General features: G+C 40.8%; 1 protein-coding gene across 2 annotated transcripts in view; it reads left to right on the top strand.

The window, feature by feature from the left end:
- Positions 1–16,060, top strand: part of sema4d (sema domain, immunoglobulin domain (Ig), transmembrane domain (TM) and short cytoplasmic domain, (semaphorin) 4D) — a 38,269-nt gene extending 22,209 nt beyond the window's left edge. For both annotated transcript variants that reach the window (XM_062435010.1, XM_062435011.1), the window contains 14 exons: positions 6,865–6,998; positions 8,668–8,813; positions 8,920–8,982; positions 9,104–9,202; positions 9,321–9,414; positions 9,575–9,691; positions 9,899–10,050; positions 10,294–10,469; positions 10,606–10,762; positions 11,014–11,236; positions 11,679–11,791; positions 12,258–12,430; positions 12,646–12,692; positions 12,980–16,060. In XM_062435010.1, the coding sequence (XP_062290994.1) occupies positions 6,902–6,998; positions 8,668–8,813; positions 8,920–8,982; positions 9,104–9,202; positions 9,321–9,414; positions 9,575–9,691; positions 9,899–10,050; positions 10,294–10,469; positions 10,606–10,762; positions 11,014–11,236; positions 11,679–11,791; positions 12,258–12,430; positions 12,646–12,692; positions 12,980–13,986 (2,664 nt within the window). In that variant the 5' untranslated portion in view covers positions 6,865–6,901 and the 3' untranslated portion in view covers positions 13,987–16,060. The remainder of the gene's footprint in view (positions 1–6,864; positions 6,999–8,667; positions 8,814–8,919; positions 8,983–9,103; positions 9,203–9,320; positions 9,415–9,574; positions 9,692–9,898; positions 10,051–10,293; positions 10,470–10,605; positions 10,763–11,013; positions 11,237–11,678; positions 11,792–12,257; positions 12,431–12,645; positions 12,693–12,979) is intronic.
- The last annotated feature ends 1,370 nt before the right edge of the window (positions 16,061–17,430 follow it).

The following is a 17,430-nucleotide window of genomic DNA, read 5'->3' as shown; positions in this document are numbered from 1 at the left end:
GATGGTCCTGATGATTAAGTCAGCAGTCATACAGCAAAAAATGTGCTGTATATTTTGTATTGGAGAAGGTGAAAAGACAAACTGTCATTGCTTGTCTAAGTGACTACATTTACATGCACGAAATAGTCTTGTTTTTGCCCTTATTCCGAAAAAACACAATTTTCCTACTAAGCAGGGTGCATGGGTAATGAAAATAAATATTCCACTAAATATTCCCGTTGGCTTGCTGCAATGCATACTCAAAATACGAAAAACTGGAACAGCCAGACCCGAAGTTTTCCAGCGTTAGCGAACTTGTTTGACCGTCCAAACACAGCCTCCCTCTTTCTATCATTCAACCACCTTCTTGATTAGGTTAACTCTGCAATATCTGCGCATATCCAAAAACCTGTTCATATCCAATTCTTTCAAACATTTTAAACATAGGTGTGTTTCTTTTTTCGACCAGAAATGTGGGCTTTTCTTTTGGCATGTATATCAGCCTTGCAAGCTGTTGTCTAGTTGGTTTGTTTACAACGCACAGAGCTGAACGTTAACAGGCAAGAGGCCGTGTGTTGGAAGCCACTGTAAAAAAACCTAGTTGAAATGCATTTTCCAAATGTGCTGTCCAAAAAGTTCTCCTAAACCTGAAAAATATTCGATAATATGTCATAATCAGTAAAGGCTACATTTAGAATGAGGCCTAATTCGGAATATCCAAACAGAGAATACTGTTCACATGACTCAAATCAAATCTCTAATATTGTAATATTTGGAATAATAGTGGAATATTAGTGTGCATGCAAACGTAGTCGGTGAGGCTCCTATGGACAGGAGAGGCACTGTGGTTTCATTAATTATGCCCTTTCTGTTTAAGGTTGTGAGTAAGAAGAAGTGAGATGTAAGAAGTGGGCATAGTTACTAAAAAGAACAATTTCCCTTCATGACTACTGAATTAACTACTTTTACCGGAGGTGTGAATGGCAACTTGACAAGAGCAGAAGATATTTTCATCAATTTCGTGTGCAGCAGAGCTTGGAAATGTCATATTAAACTGCCAAAAGATACATTTTTTCCACAAAATTAGCTACTGAAAGCACATTTCCTATTACAGTTTGTTTGTACGCGGTTAGGCTCATTGGTATTATAGTGACAGATTGCAAGGGGGAAAAAATGAGTAGCAGCCTCTTGGCGTGCTGCAGCAAAAGGAAGAAGAGCATCTCTGTGCATTGATGCTGATGATGAGCGGACACATGGAAAAGAGAGCCACTGAGGGGAAAGAAGTAGAGTTGTTGGCAGGCACTGAATGTCCAACTCCCTCACATCATGCTCTGTATCCTCGCCATCTCTCTCCTCACAGGATGTGGAGCTTCTTGTCGGCACTCTGCTTTGGAAGTGAAGTGGCAAGTGGGGAAGTCACGTCACATCATGTCCTGCGTGACAAGTCGTGCTATCATTTCATCAGGAAATGTGTTTATCTTTGAGTCGGATACACTTGGTTCAATTAATACAGCTTCAGCCACCAACTATGAACTTGAAATCCTTTTCTTCTAAGAGCCAGTCGACGTCTACACTGATTAATAGTTGAGATATTTGAAGTAGCAACATGCGCCAACTCTATTTGGATGGGATGGACCAATTTGATACACCAGATTGGTATCAGTACAACTGACGACTGACCCTATTAAGCAGTTTGAATATTGTTAATGACATAAAAGATCCACTTTAGATAGTTCGTTTGTCAGTGTCTTTTATAAATTTCAGTTACATTCGTTCAGTCACGGCGGGAAGCTGAATTAGTTTGAGTGCCAAAGCGAACCCTGGCCTCATGTTACTTTTACATAAAATAGCCCCAATGATTTCCACCCAATGAAATGTACAGATTTTATATTTGGGTATAATGAGTATTGGATCAGTGCTCTGTATTGGCAGATATACCGAGTTGAGGAAAGGCATCAGGAGAAAATTTGAATGGATGCATCCTTATTATTAACCAACCTAGTCAGAAATACAGAGTACCTCCACTAAAATATATGAAATACACTTTTTTTGAATTATATTATGAACCTCCAGGGAGAAAGAGGTGGTAGTTGAGTGAACAAATTAAAACTGATCATGAGATGAAATGTCGGGATCTGGCTGACTCAGCTCAGGAGATGACACAGATTAAGCGTTCCTATCATGTTTGCTTCATTATAAATAATCAGAGCAGTGATCAGAAATGTTGAGGTGAAAACAAACTGTTTATGGAAAAGGTAAAGGTGCACGGCTTAGTCAGACACAATCAGGTACTGATGTGTGAGGAAACCAAGAAGAGAGTGTTACAGTTTGTACTTGGACTGATTATTGTCAAGCATTTTCAGAATTTTCTAGAGAATCGCTTATATTTGTCACAAGGACCTCTTCATTTACAGTAAATAAATATTAAAGATAACCAAAAACTGTGAGCTTGTCCCCAGCGTCAAGTCCAACACCTGCTTGGAATCAAAAGGCTTTTTGCTTTAAGGCATCATGCAAATGTTTCTTGTTGCGACAGTTTAAACTTGACTGGATTTGTCTTCACCACAATTTATGCATGTAGGTCGGGGTTTGCATGTTTTTGACTCTGACATTAACGCCTCCAAATTTCCCGCACTCAACTGAGACAGGGTTTTTTCTTTGGGGCTTCCCCCGTTGATTATAATTCTACAGATTTATTTTTTTTTGTGAGGGTACTACACTGAGTCTTATTGTTTTGTTCTTTACAAAGACACTGTATTTCCCCCAAGTAAGAAGTAGAAAACAAACTTCCTTCTTTCCTTACAGAAATTGCTTACTGGTTAAATTAGCTTGTAAAATAGCTTAATTAGCTATAATGTAAACTAAAGGAAATACAATAATCAACACATATTTAGCTGTGAATCTCCCACCCAATGGGGAAATCTGCTTATTCAGTGATTTATTATGATGACAGACTTCCCTAATGATTTGTTAAATGTACTTTCTAGATAAAGTTGATGTCTCTTTTTCCCTCTTTCATTGGCACCAACACATTCCAGATTATGGTGCACAGATAGGCAGAGCTCTAGTTTCCCCCTCTCTGTCCCTTGTCCTCAGTGGGCAGCCTGCCAGTATTTGTGCCCAGTTAACAGTGCAGTGCTGGGAACCCCAAGGCCCCAAGCAGGTGTCAACCTCCCTGCCCAGCCAAAGGAGCTGAGAGAGGAACACAAAGGGCTCAAAGAGACCTGCCAGCATGGTAACAGTCTTAAATATCCCAGGCCAGTATGGCCACTCCTCTAAATCTCTCAGCAGCATAGGGTAGCTGCCAGTTTGCTCTTTCTGCTACTGTAACACTGACTCTCAAAGGGGTTTGAAGCTTTTTTTAAGCTTTCCCTAAATGGGGTTCGGAGTGGTGAGATTGATAGAGGGCATCAGGAGTGCACAGATAGAGAAATTAGTCTAGTTTGAAGCTTTTATTTTTGCAGTGGCCCCAGTAGAGGATTTTTCAGAGGACAAAAACTGAGAGAAAAATAGTCTGTCTGCAGTTTTCATCACACATTAAGTGTTATTATCTCATCCACTGACTTCTCTCTGTCTCTCCTCAACAGTCACAATTTTTACTGTCATCAGACTGTTTAATGGGTCGTCTTTATGAGATGCTTCCAGATCTCATGGGCTTGTGTGAGCTTTGAAAATACTGGCCTGCCTCACAGCTAAGCTGTCCTGGCATTTAGATTGGCAAGACTGTAAAAGAACTGAATGAGAGGGAGAAGTGATGCCTTCGTCCTCTGTCCTCTCTCCTTTCTCTCTTTCTGTTCATTGTTTGCTACTCTGCAGTGATGATGTGGATGGGATTGGGTGGGGGCAGTGGAGTGGAGGCTACCATCATCTTCAGTAAACAATAGGTCCTTGTGTATTTGACCCCCTCTTCAGTCGAGTAGTCCATGGTTAGAGCTCAAACTGGAATGGAATTCCATCTTTGCCACATTTAGTCTGTGGAAGCTCCCACAAAAAAACAATCCCAGTTTTAAGAGAGTCGTACCTCTGGGGCCATTTGTTCTCATTTACAAACAAATCAATAATCAATTAGCATTTTCCTCCCTTTTTTCTCTAGCTGCAGTGACCTCCATTGATTGTCCATGCATGCTGTTGCCATATGATATATCTCCCCCTGGCTGTGTAACTAATTACTAACCTATATGTTGTTGGGATGAACCACAATGGGGCTACTAGGTCATTAAGACAGCAGTTGACAATGATTTATTTGTTCTGTGATCATATAATGTGTTCTGTGATTTTGGTTAAAAAAAACCCCTAAAATTAGGACAAGTGGCCTGATAAAGCAGTTTGTTGTTCACTTCCTTTTTATTATTAAAGTCCTTTTTATTCGTGAGATTTCTATTTTTTTTATACATTTGAAAGTTTGATAATAAAGTTCTGTTAACAGAAGTTTTGATTTCAGTAGTTTGAATACCTTATTTAATACCATATTTTTAGGACATGGAGGGAGTTTTAGTGTGTTCTTGTGAGTGAAAAGTTTTGTTATCTCAACCCGCGTCTTACAAGACATCCGATAACCCTTTATCCCCTCCTGTGCATGACCGGCCCACCCATTTTGCAGATGTATGCTGCGGGTACTTCAGTTTCTTCTGAGGATGTTGTGGAAAACAAGAATAACCTGCTTTGTGCCAGCTCTCTTTACTCTCTCAGAGTAGAAAACTGCACACAAACCACCTGACCGGCCAGATCCACCTGACTCATGTTTACTGTGACATTGTCTATGACATTGGACACACACATGCAGGCAGCACACATAATCAATCTCTAATATTGTAAAAGCCAATCATATCCGTGGAAAACCACAAAGAAGAGACACCATCCCTTTCACATGATTGGATCTAGAGACAGGAAGCACTTGAGCCTTATAACTGAATTATGTCTGTTAATCACTTTCTGACTTAATACCATTTCAGTGTTAATAATATTTAGCAAAAGAAGATAATCAGGCTTCCGTCCATGTCAGAGTTAGAATTTGATCAGTCGTGAAACTCAACCTGAAGATTATTTTACATGTACCCTACGTTGCAGTAAATTTGGCAAACATTGCATTTATTACAAGCTGGATTGAGAACAGATTTAGGGATTTATTTTAATATCTTACTTAAGCTTTTAAAGCTTCCCCCCAGCTTTTCAGCTGACCTAAAACAGTCGACTTAAAACACGGTTTGTTCAACCATGACATATTAACTATTTTACATAAAAATGATTCAAACAAAATGAAGACACAGAATTGTTATTAAACTAACTGAATCCTCCATGTTTGAGACATATTCAAAGAGGGATTTCACTCCCAAAATAGATACACAGCCTTTCAAGATGAAACCATAAGAGAATTGATGCTGTCGATTTTATTGCATGTCATGATTGGTCGTAAACCATTATACACTTGCAACCATAGCTTTCCTGATCTCAGCATATTGGAGTAATACATTTGATTCACCATTGTACAGAGACTGCAGTGGCTTAGTGCCACAGAAAAAAACCCAACTTGTTTTAAACTTAACATTTTATTGAATATGACGAAACCACCCTCCTGAGGTGGTTCTGGATAAGTTAACGTTTAGTGTGAATGGCACTGAGCAGCCTAATGGAGCTCTTATCAGGCACATCCTGAAGTGAATGTACCAGGAGAGAGTCGTTAAAAGGCAAAAACATCACGACGCTCCGCAAATTGGCAAATGGAAAACGACACCCTCATCTGATAGCTTCCAGGAATGCTGTCGTCATGGCGGTCATTGTCGTCGTCATCATACAAGGCAAACGGATACGCCTGTTACTGTGTTGCAACAATGGTGTGCAGTGCAGAATAACAAGTTTTTAATAAAAGGGAGATTTTCTTAAGCCTGAGGTGTTAAGACATTGCATAACACACATACCAACAGTAAACTGAAATGTCATACAGTGGTCACATTAACCTTAAGTGCACTGATAATGGTCATCTGTTGCCAGAGGGTCATACCAGCTGTGTGTCTGTGTGTATTTTCTCCGCTTGTTATAAACATAAGCAGGTGGTTTTCTGCCACTTTCAGTCATGTTAGTTCAGACGAGGTCCATCATGTGCTGCATCCCTCCCTCTTTCCCTCCCCTCCTTCTCTCTGTCCCCTCTCTGAGTCCTCATGTGGATCCACACATCCATCTGTTTTCCTGTTTTGTTATTTAACGTTTCTGAAATAGTACCAAAACAAGTCATGATCAGTTTTTTTTTTGTGCACTACAGTGGAAGTATAATATGTGGACTGGAAATGGCAAATGAAAAGTTGACTTCCCTTGCTTTGTGGGGTTTTAAATAACATGACTCATGCATGTGAATGAGAAATGTTTCCTTATTTGTAGAGTCTAGCTGACTACTTGAATACTATTTGTTTAAAAACTAATAAAATAATGATAATTTAAAAAAATCATTTATAAAAAAAATCATACTTCACAATGTGATAACAAATATTTCACATGTAATTAAGAATATATCTAAGTAACAAAGTTCAGAACCTTTGTTAATCTTTTACATGTCTTCACATGAGAAAAAGCTGTATTTCACACATGCTTTTTTTGTAATTGATGTTTTTTACTGTTCAGTGTCTGTCCAAAACATCTCTTTTCACTGATTGTATTCAAATGCACGTGACATGCTACGTTAACCTTTTAAGCGATACAAAAGAGGATGAATCAGTGCTGCCAGCTTTCAGTATGAGGGAAGTGGATTTGATGTCAGTCCCCTTTTAGCGTCTGTGCAGCATGATAAAATCAGTCTGTGAGGAACTCGTTCATCTCCACATCGTTTGTGCGATGCCTTTTTGGCGCATCAGGTTTCAGTGTGTGGCTTTACTTTTGTCTTTGTTTGCTTTGCAGAGGAAACTTCACAGTTCCGAAGTTATCAGAGTCTAATATGGGATTTGGCGTGCTGGGAGTGTTCCTGGGGCTGCTCCTCGAGGTCTCCACCCATGGACCCCATGCTGTGCCTCGAACTTCCTGGAGACACCAAGGTAAAGATTTAAATTATATACATAATTTTCTGAATCTGTGTTTCTTGAAAAACAGAGAAATTTATGTTTTAAAGTTTGATACCTAATCATTCATTTAGGTAGAAAAAAAGAAGAATTAACTGGGTTTTTTTCATGTCTCTTATAAATGATTTATGATTGTATCAAGTAATATCACATATATACTTAGCAACATCCTTATACTTCTGTTTCCTTTTCACAGTAAATGTCATGCCAAGAAATGTTAATCATTTCTGCTAAATGTCTGCAGAAACCACTATGCTGATTTAAACTGAAACTGAGTGTTGGCACTCAATTTGGGAAGTCGTGCTTCTTAATCTCAGTTGGTATTTAGTCTTGCACAACCTCAAAACAAGAAACTGGAGGCCACAATGTAAAGTTCATTTGCCCCACTGCAAATTAATGTAAGACTGATTCTGCAGGTTCACGTGGTGGACGTTTGCATCCCACATAGCTTTAAGTAGGCAAACCAGCAGAAAGCTTTGAACCTTCATGTTATGCACCAAAGCACTCTTTAGATTGAAACTCTCTTAAAGCTCACAATAGGTTGCTGAGTAACACCTGTCCTAAATGTATCTTGTGAAATGCCCCCCTCCAGCCTTCTCAGTATTCACCACAAACTCTCAAGTTGGACCGCTTTACTGTCAGGCGGAAGTTCTGTTTGCATGCTGCTGTTTACATAAATAGCTCCAGTAACCGAGTCGCTGTGCGAGAACCAGTACAGCTCACCCTTTTAACAAAGTCGACTTTCTCCACTCACCGTGCTACACTCACTGTTTCAGTCAGTCAGTGAGGGTATTTGCTTTCAACATTGTGGTGTTTATGTGTCGCCACCTGCAACCCGAAGCCACTTGCACCTGGCACAACTAATGCCAGCCGAATTCTAACTGTGCACTAGGTTTGCCATCAATCACAACAACACACATTAATAACACAACAGTATAACAAGAGATGCACTCACATTATATTAATGCATCGTACTTGTCAGAACTTAAAGTTTGAAGTTTCTGCCTTATATCACCTTTTGTTGATATTTACCTGTTTACAACATGATCTTGATGATTTCAAGGTGCATGTTAAACACTGTTTGTGTCTGTTTGAGTGTGTGTGGTTTTTGGCTACTTATAAGCAGCAGAAATTAGCTGTAAACACATAATTTTTTATGTATTTTTTTTTCAGCTTTCTAAAGTTGTTATGGCAGAGTTTTTAGCAAACAGTTGCTTATTTACACCCAGAAAAAAATGAAGCAACCTTGGCATTCATTTGGAGTCATGTTTTTGGCCACTTGATGAATATTTTACTTTCCTTTTAGCTCTCAGTGGACAGTTGCTGAACTGCCCATGATGATGTGCATGCTCAAAGGAAAAGAAGTCGCTTTGTAGCAACTTAATGCTCTGTTTTGTTCACCAAATAGTCGCCAACTTTGTCTGAACAAAAAGCTGAAAAACACAAACACTCCATAGAGTCCGTTGATAATTATCTGTGGGTTTGTCACTATGAGCAATGTGTTTCACATGACATTTAGTCATTTGATCATTTGTTACTATGAAAATATTGATTACAGCAGCATTAAAAAGTAAGTATTGCATTAAGTAAAACATAACCTATTTATGTTTATGGTCATTTTGTGATCCAATGTCTCTGCACTCAGATTTAGATCTGATGGAGTTTTCAGAGCCTGGGATCTTCAACTACTCCACGTTGTTGCTGAGTGAGAAAAAGGATGCGCTGTATGTGGGAGCCAGGGAGGCCGTCTTCGAACTCAGCAAGAAGAATGTGACCATCAGAAACAACAAGGTAGCAAAGTGTGATTCAAGATTTGTAAAAAAAAAAAAAAAAAAAAAAAGGAAGAAAAAAAATTCTTCTACAAGTTTTAATTGTTATTTTCATGTCAACAATTTAGGTTCAGTGGACAGTGGCTGAGGTCCCCATGATGATGTGCACACTCAAAGGAAAATCAAAAGAGGTTTGTTTAATCTTTGCTGTCTTCATGTTGTTTTATCAAACTACTCTTTCAACTGTTGTGTTGAACAGTCTGCAATCAAATATCAGTGTATTTAAGGTGTTTATTGCATGTTACTATCCAGAGGGATTGTCTGAACTACATTCGAGTGCTCCAAGTCGTAGACGACGAGCGTCTGTATGTCTGTGGGACACATGCCTTTCAACCTCAATGTGATTACTTGGTAGGTTCATGCTCAGTCTACTGTCTAAACTCTGAATAGCCATGCACAAATAAACATGTGTTTGTTCTCACCAATCAACACGGCAACCTTTGACTGAAATGTAATCTTGATCTCACAGAATCTCGCTGACTTTTCACTGGCGGGTCGAGCTGAAGATGGCAGAGGGAAGTGCTCCTTTGATCCCTCACAAAGCTTTACTACTGTCATGGTTGGTGAGTCACGGCCAGTTTTATCTCATTTCACAAAGAGCACTTTTGGTTGTCAGCTCTGCTGCAGTAAAACACATAATAATCCCCAATAATCTCTTTTTTTGGGAGGGAAGTGGACTCGCTGGATAATAAATTGCCTTTTTTTGTTTGCTTTTTTTATCAGATGGAGAGCTGTACTCTGGGACAGCTTATAACTTCTTAGGCAGTGAACCGATTATTTCTAGATACTCACCTTCCCAGTCTCTGCTGAGGACAGAGTACTCCACATCATGGCTCAATGGTGAGTTCGGACAACATGGAACAAATATAGATTTCTTGAATCAATTGAAGGATAGTTGGAATTTTAAAAAATCATTAATTTCAAAGGATGGCTAAACATTTTTGTCTGCTTTTAAGGGTTGTAAATACATTTCTAAATATTTCTGATGAATTATTTGTAATAGCAGGAATACAAGAGGTTTACTTGCTTTCTACGCTTTCCTTGCAGAGCCCAGTTTTGTTTTTGCCGATGTGATCAGGGAAGGGAAAAACAGAGCAGATGGAGAGGATGACAAAATCTACTACTTCTTCACCGAGGTGTCTGTGGAGTATGAATTCTTTGGCAAGCTGCTCATTCCCAGGGTGGCACGCGTCTGTAAGGTCAGCACACGTGATATACCATCTGCACATACCAGCAGCATCCCTCTTTAGACCTGATCTTCCAGTTGTCTGTGTGTTCATGTCTCTCTCTTTCTCCTTTTTTCAATATTCTTGTATCTCTTTACTATATTTAACCTGAACTCATAACATAGTGCTTATCATTAGACTTTATTTGACTGCTGTTGTATCAAAAATGTCACACGCCGAATGTGCTGATAAGCTCTCTTCCATCTCCCACCGCAGGGTGATCTCGGGGGGCAGCGGACACTGCAGAAAAAATGGACATCTTTCCTGAAAGCCAAGCTGGTCTGCTCCATGCCTGAACTCAACTTTGTTTTCAACGTAGTACATGATGTCTTCATCCTGAAGGGGGCAGACTGGAGAGACACAGTCATCTATGGTGTCTTCACCTCTCAGTGGTCAGTGATTTGAAAATCTTAATCCTTTAATTATGTCAATGCACTTAAAAATTATGTTCCCCTCTTTCAGCCCTCACCCATTTCTCTTTTCTTTTTTCTTTCTATCGTGACTCCCATCATCCTCCTCGTCCCCCAGGGGTAATGTAGGATTGTCAGCAGTGTGTGCGTACAACATGACAGCTGTGGAAGAGGTTTTCTCCAAAGGCAAGTACATGCAGAAGGCCACAGTGGAGCAGTCCCACACCAAGTGGGTCCGGTACAACGGCATCACTCCTTCTCCACGTCCTGGAGCAGTAAGTACCTGAAACACATCTGGATTAATTAGCCAGTTTTGTGTAGAAGCTTGTGCAACCTTTGCGTGATACTTTAGAGCTGAGTAATACTTTTACTATTTATAATACTGAACTGGAAGAAATAAATAAAAAGACTTTATAACATATCTTACTTTACACTCTATTTAACATACAGTGGATGTGAATATACTTTACCATAAAATTAAGTGTACTATCTCACAATAAATCTCCTCTTCTCCCTTCTCTACAAGTGTATCAACAACCTCATGCGGCAGCAGAATATTAGCAGCTCTCTCCACCTGCCAGACAAGACCCTGCAGTTTGTTAAGGACCACCCCCTGCTGGAAGATCCGGTCCTGCCCATAGGCAACGGGCCTCGCCTCATCACCAAAGACGTCAACTATACACAAATTGTTGTGGAGAGGGTCCGTGCGCTTGACAACAACATTTATGATGTCATTTTCACTGGAACAGGTAATAACACTGATACGTTGCAATTATTTAATAGTTTATAATTATGTCCATGTTCAGTTAATTAACCCTTAATACTAATAAGAGTCATTTCATTTTTAATATCTGCAAATAGTCAATCCTATATACATCCAGGTTTCGGTGTATTGGGTACATGTAACTAAGACTAATGCAGTCTACAAAAGCCCTGCATGTTCATGAAGTTTCTAATGTTTCTAATAAGTTGTCCACCCATTTATATTAATGGAGTAAGATAAGACACACTTGACCGTTACAAAGCTCTTTATTAAGAATAAAATACCTTGCACCACAATTATACTCTATTGGAATTGATATTTTTATATATATACATCTCATGACATCCCTAATCACATTATTCTAATAAGGTTAAACTCTGGCTTATGGCTTGACTGAGTGATTGATATTTTTCCATTATCATCTTTAGATAAGGGAGTCCTTCACAAGTCAGTGGTATTTGATGGAGAGGTTCATATTGTGGAGGAGATCCAGCTCCTGAAGAACTCTGAGCCCATCAAGAACTTGCTGCTGTCATCTGAGGTCAGTGTTTATTGTGATCAGTAGTCAGTTACAACTAGTAGCTGTACAGAGAGACAGCTGCAGCACACAACAGTTAGAAAATGTGTTCTGAACCTCAGTGAATATAAACAAGGTGTGTGTGTGTGTGTGTGTGTGTTTGCACATTTTTCTATCGTGCCGACTCTGCTTTGAAAAAGAACCTCATGGCAGGAAGTTGCACAGAAGATGGCACGATGTTTAACATCAAAACCAGCATTTCCTCTAAATGTGTTGAGACTGTACATGTTTCTTTTAGTGTGTGGTTGTGGTTGTCTGGAGTTTGCAAATAAAATTTAGCAGACTCATTTTTGAAGATTCTTGTAGAGTTTGCAGTGTCTAGTTACGTTTCAGAAAGCTCAATAAATTGTATTTATAAAAAAAATTTTATGTGAAAGTTTGTGTACTCTATCTTTGAGATATACATGTGAATGATCTTTTGCTTCCACAGACACGATCCTTGTATGCTGGTTCAGACTCGGGTGTAGTCCAGTCACCCACAGCCTCCTGCGGCAGGTATCTGTCCTGTGATGACTGTGTGCTGGCACGAGACCCCTACTGCGCCTGGGACCCTCAAACTGCTGCCTGCATCAATATCATTGATATTCCCAGCCAACGGCTCAGGTAACTCACTACCAACCTAGATTTGCTCATGCTGTATCTCTCCTTCGACATACCTGCATTACTGTGGCTAACAAAAGCAAAACCAACATTGCAAGAAATCTCAACTGATACTGTGTCATCCATCCAGTTGAACCTGCTTTACTCTTTCTGTCTAGATACTGTGTGCATGTGTATGTTTTAGACTACTGAAAATAATACTTGGTTTGTTTTTTCAGGAAACTGATCCAGAGCCTGAATGGTGACGCAGACAAGTGTCCTTCAGGTAGAGTGCAGCATGCACACATACAGCATGATAAAGGGATTTAACATGGAGAATTAAAAAGTGGGCAATATCAGCACTTAGTCCCCTCATGACACAACAGTCTGTGGAAATTACATTTTGTTCCACACATTACTGTCTAATCAATCTAGATTAAGTGTGGTTTGGGCTAAATATCACTCAGTGGACTGTGGTTGTTAATATAATATCATACCATAACTTGAATGTTTTGCTTTCATGCCCCAAAACTGTGCCCAAAAGTCATGATCTCTCTCTGTCTTGCCTTGTAGTGCCAGATGTGTCTCTGAAGTACTACCAGCATGTAAAAGTGAAACAGGGGAGCTCTGCTGAGCTGCCGTGCCTGGTAAACTCCAACCATGCCCAGGTGATGTGGAAATTCAACGGCTCGGCACTCACCGAGGCCTCTCGCTTCCACCTCATTGGCGAAAACGGTCTCCTTATTTACAGCGTGGCTCAAGAGGATCAAGGTCACTACGAGTGCTGGTCAGTGGAATGGGCCCCAGCAGTCGGGAAGAACTTCAGCCGCCTCCTGGCTGGATATGTCCTGACTCTGGATCCCCCGCCTAGATCCCCACACCAGACAGGCCACGTGACCACCCCCTTCGTCAACCAGGAGTCGTCTAGCTCACTTGCCTCTGAAGGTAATGGTAACACAGAAAGAGCCCCACTAACTTCGGCCCTTGCCCCTCCCAGCTTCACAGCCACAGTCCTCTTCACCACTCCACCCCAAACTGATGCATCACTAACCCCGCCCCCAAGCAGCACAATCAAGTCCCAGCCTAAGCTGCACCTCCCAAGCTCCAACGCTCCCCGCCCAGAGAATGTAGGGGATCCATCGGCTGAGTATTTGCAGCACAACAACAGTACCGCCCTCCTCTTCCTCTTCCTGCTGTTTTTCCTCCTCTTCCTGGCCGCACTGGCGTACAACTGCTACATGCAGTATCTTCCTGCTCCCTGCCTGCGGATGCGAGCTGCTCTGCTGGGCAGTAACAAGAGCGCCCATCAGCCCGAGTATCGAGCCTGTGAAGCAGGTCTGATGGAAACGGCTGCGACAGACAAAATTAACATGACAGAGCAACCAACCCAGAATGGCAGCCAAACCACCCAAAATGTGCGGGCGCTCCGTGACACCGGGTATGAGACCGAGCCAGAGTGTGGCAATGGTAGGATCCCCTCTCACAGTTTTGGAGATGACAGCCCATCCCAGGAGAAACCCTTCGATGTGGACTGTGATTCTCAGCCCATCCAGTTTGCAGATGCAGATGAAGCTTACTGATACTGTTTTGTTTCTCTTGCATAGAGACTGTTTATAGGGGAGGGGGTCAAGATCTTGCTTCATCATTGCAAAATACAAGTGGTGTCCTCTACGTGAAAGTATGTTCAGCGCGCAGCATCTCGTGAAATTTAATCATTACAAGACTTAAGTCAGGCATCCCGCTTTCCTGTAGAGATTGAACTACTGCTGTCTGATTTAATGCATATGTGAGTTATTCATGGAAGCTACTCCCTCTCAGCTTAGTCCAGCGAAAAAAGCTATTTCTTAAATTCCAAATTGGAAACACTGTTTACCAAATTGGTAAGTTACTGTGATGTTTTCCAAATTGGAGTCGTGTTTTTTGTACAGCCTGGGTGGGAAAATAATCTGTTGAAGCTTTTGCATCTTTTTTTTAAGCAACGTGTAGGCCATCTGACATTGGGTGAATTCTTCAACATCATAGTCATTTCTCAGGGAAGATTTGCTCAGTACTTTATAGCCGAGCATTGATGTACAGCGTTGCCATCTGCAGCACCTGGTATGTGGGCCTTAATCTCACCCAGTGAGGTGGCAACGTAGGGTTAAAAGAACAGAAAAAGAGACGACTTGCATGATAGAAAAAATGCTGGAATAAATCAAACCACTGTCTTCTGAAGAGTTGTCCTGAGTGAGAATGTTTAGCTTTTCTGTATTTTAATTTCCCCCCCCCCCCCCCCCCCCCCGTGAAGTCGACATTCCTCCATGGATACAAGGTCAACTCTCATGATCCTGTGTAATTAACCTCTACTAGTCATTTATCCTTATGTGGTCTGTTAATAACATGAATATGTACAGTATGACATGATGCTTGATGATATCATCAGTTATTTCTCTAAAACTGGAAACAATTAGTTACAAGTTATTTTTGTATTTTTAATGAAGCCTTTGGTTTTAGAACCTTTTTGAGAGAATTATTATTTAAGAGGAGTCACATCTGTGGTAATATCATTTTGTCCATTTGTGTTTAATTTATTGCAGCAGAATTTGATTTTAGATGCTCATTTGTTAGTCTCCCCCTCGTCTGTTTTGCATGTCCTCCCGTGTGTAGTTTTCCTGTTTTCCTCAATACTCTCTTTTTCCATCACTCCCTCCCTCACAGCATCCTCTCCTGTCGACACCTCATCTTCACTGTCCTTCTCTGGAAGTAGCACTCCCTCTGCCTTCCCTTCCTCCTCCTCCTCCTCTTCCTCCTCCTCTTCTTCCACCTCCTCCTCTTCCTCTGCCAAGCCCCACAGTGTGGAGGCTCGAGAGGCAGAGGTGAGACTGTTGCCTCCCCTGCTGAAGGACCAGGCCTGGGGGATTCATGCCCAAGAGGCCTTTCTGCTCTTCTGCCTGGCCTTGGGTGAGTGGTGCCTATGACAGCGCACACCTTGACACCCACTCTTGCTTAGTTTGGAAATCTATTACTCTCTCTAACTCCCCTTTTTTGCTCTATACCATAATCCCCCCCCCCCTTTCCTTTTCTGACCTTGCATGTCACCGTTTCCTCAACCTGAATTAACCGTGAGTGTGTGTGTGTGTGTGTGTGTTTGTGTTTCTTAAAACAAGCCTGCCCTTTGCTTTAAGGTGTCTGACTTGTGGAGGTCTGTTCATTTTTGTCATAAGTGATGTCTTGCAGGACCAATATAATGAGCAAAATATAGTTGAATGTTTAAAAAGACTGGGATTCTTCTTCTGGGAAGAAAACCTGATATTCTTAATTAAAACGTCAGCCTCTCAGTGATGTGGTTGTCTCACAGATTCAATTGTATGTCAATGAAGGGTACAGTTTTGTGTATATTTTTGTGAAGCAGCAGTCTGACATAAAACTTGTAAAAGTTAGTATGTAATCGTTTTTATCCAGTGTTGAGGATCTCTCCTCAGAACAAAAGACTTATGGTAGGCTCGCTGTGTTTTATTTCAATACTTCAACTGGATCTTTTTTTTTGTGACTGTAAACAAATGTAAATATATTTGTATATATGGGAAATACAATTTGAAGATGTACATAAATCTAGGGGGACATTTTTGGGGCTACATTGTTGGTAGGGAGGCTAAATAAACCTTGTCAAATGTTTTCAACTCTGGCTTGTTTTCTTAAATTTGTGGCTTTCATTTTTATATGGACACAGTGACGATAACAGCATATAGTTGTAGAGAAATCTACTGTACGTGGCTGAGATTTGTAACCTGTATAGTGAAAATATAAACCGATAAATATTTGAATTACAGGTGACCTCACTAATGATGAAGTAGCCTACAAAGAATTGTTTATCCAAAATACAGTATGTAGAGAATGATTATCAGTGCTGAGATCAGGCATTATGCATATGCAGTATGTGACAGGTTTGGTAATGTTTATGCTATGCATGTACTGTATATTCAGTCAAACCCTAAGAAGTGTTTATTGAAACTGAACAATACAAACGGACTCACTAAAGGCAAGTATTCCCATTTCTTGTGTGGAGTGTTAAATGTCTCCATCATCATGGGTCAACATGAAGTTCGATTCTGTCCCTCAGGTCCCAGTGATGTCCACATTCACTGGCTAATAAATGGGCACAGTCTGGACACCCCCATAATGGAGGAACGCCGCCCGCTGGGTCAGAGCAAGGTACTCGTGAGCAGCTGGCTCCGAGAAGGGCCGCTAATCAAGGATGCCCGTTACCACTGTGTCGCTGAGGCCAGCACAGGAAATGACATGTCTGAGGTCGACCTCCACCTCTCAATCGGAGGTATCTCGACCTGGTTGTGTATGGGAAATTGTGTATCTGTCTACTGTCTTGACTTTTGAGGATTAAAACCTGTTATGTCTCCAACAAGTGAAATAGTGATCACAGTAATGCATGCAGAGTGGTAATAAAAGAGAGAGGCCCAAAATCTAGTTTTGGCTGTCAGAAATTCCACTTGCCATTTGTATTAGTCCAGAGATGGACATTTGTTATAGTTCATATCCATTAAAGATTGTTATTTGACAGATGAGGAGAGCATTCCATCCAGGGATTTGAACCAATGGAAAGGTGCGCTCACAGAGCATGAGCAACTGCTGAAAAGATGGGAAAAGGCCTGGGTAGGTGTACGCTCTTGCATGTCGGTGTGTTTTCTCTCGACTTCACAAAAGTTGCTGTGCAATATCCTAGGTTGACTTGCATCATGTGTACCAGTTTTAACCTGATATGCATGTTTGGCTGTAGGCGAGTGGTTTGAACTCACTGCCACTTTGTTTCGTTTTCAGGAACATTAAAAATTGCTAAGTACAGCTTGGTTGGGCTATTGGCAAATAATCAGGAACTCAAAGCCAAGTGATTGATTGTATATGCATTGGAAACAATGCACAAGCAAAAGAGTAAATGTTCTGCAAATGCTCTTTATGCTATGATGTATTCAACAGTCTGAATAAGGTCTTTGTAAACAGTGATGTGCTTTAAAGGACACTAATTGAGTTAG

This window comes from Scomber scombrus, chromosome 15 (genome assembly GCF_963691925.1).
Source record: "Scomber scombrus chromosome 15, fScoSco1.1, whole genome shotgun sequence".
Classification (NCBI taxonomy): Eukaryota; Metazoa; Chordata; class Actinopteri; order Scombriformes; family Scombridae; genus Scomber; species Scomber scombrus.
This window is presented reverse-complemented; position numbering and strand designations above follow the sequence as displayed.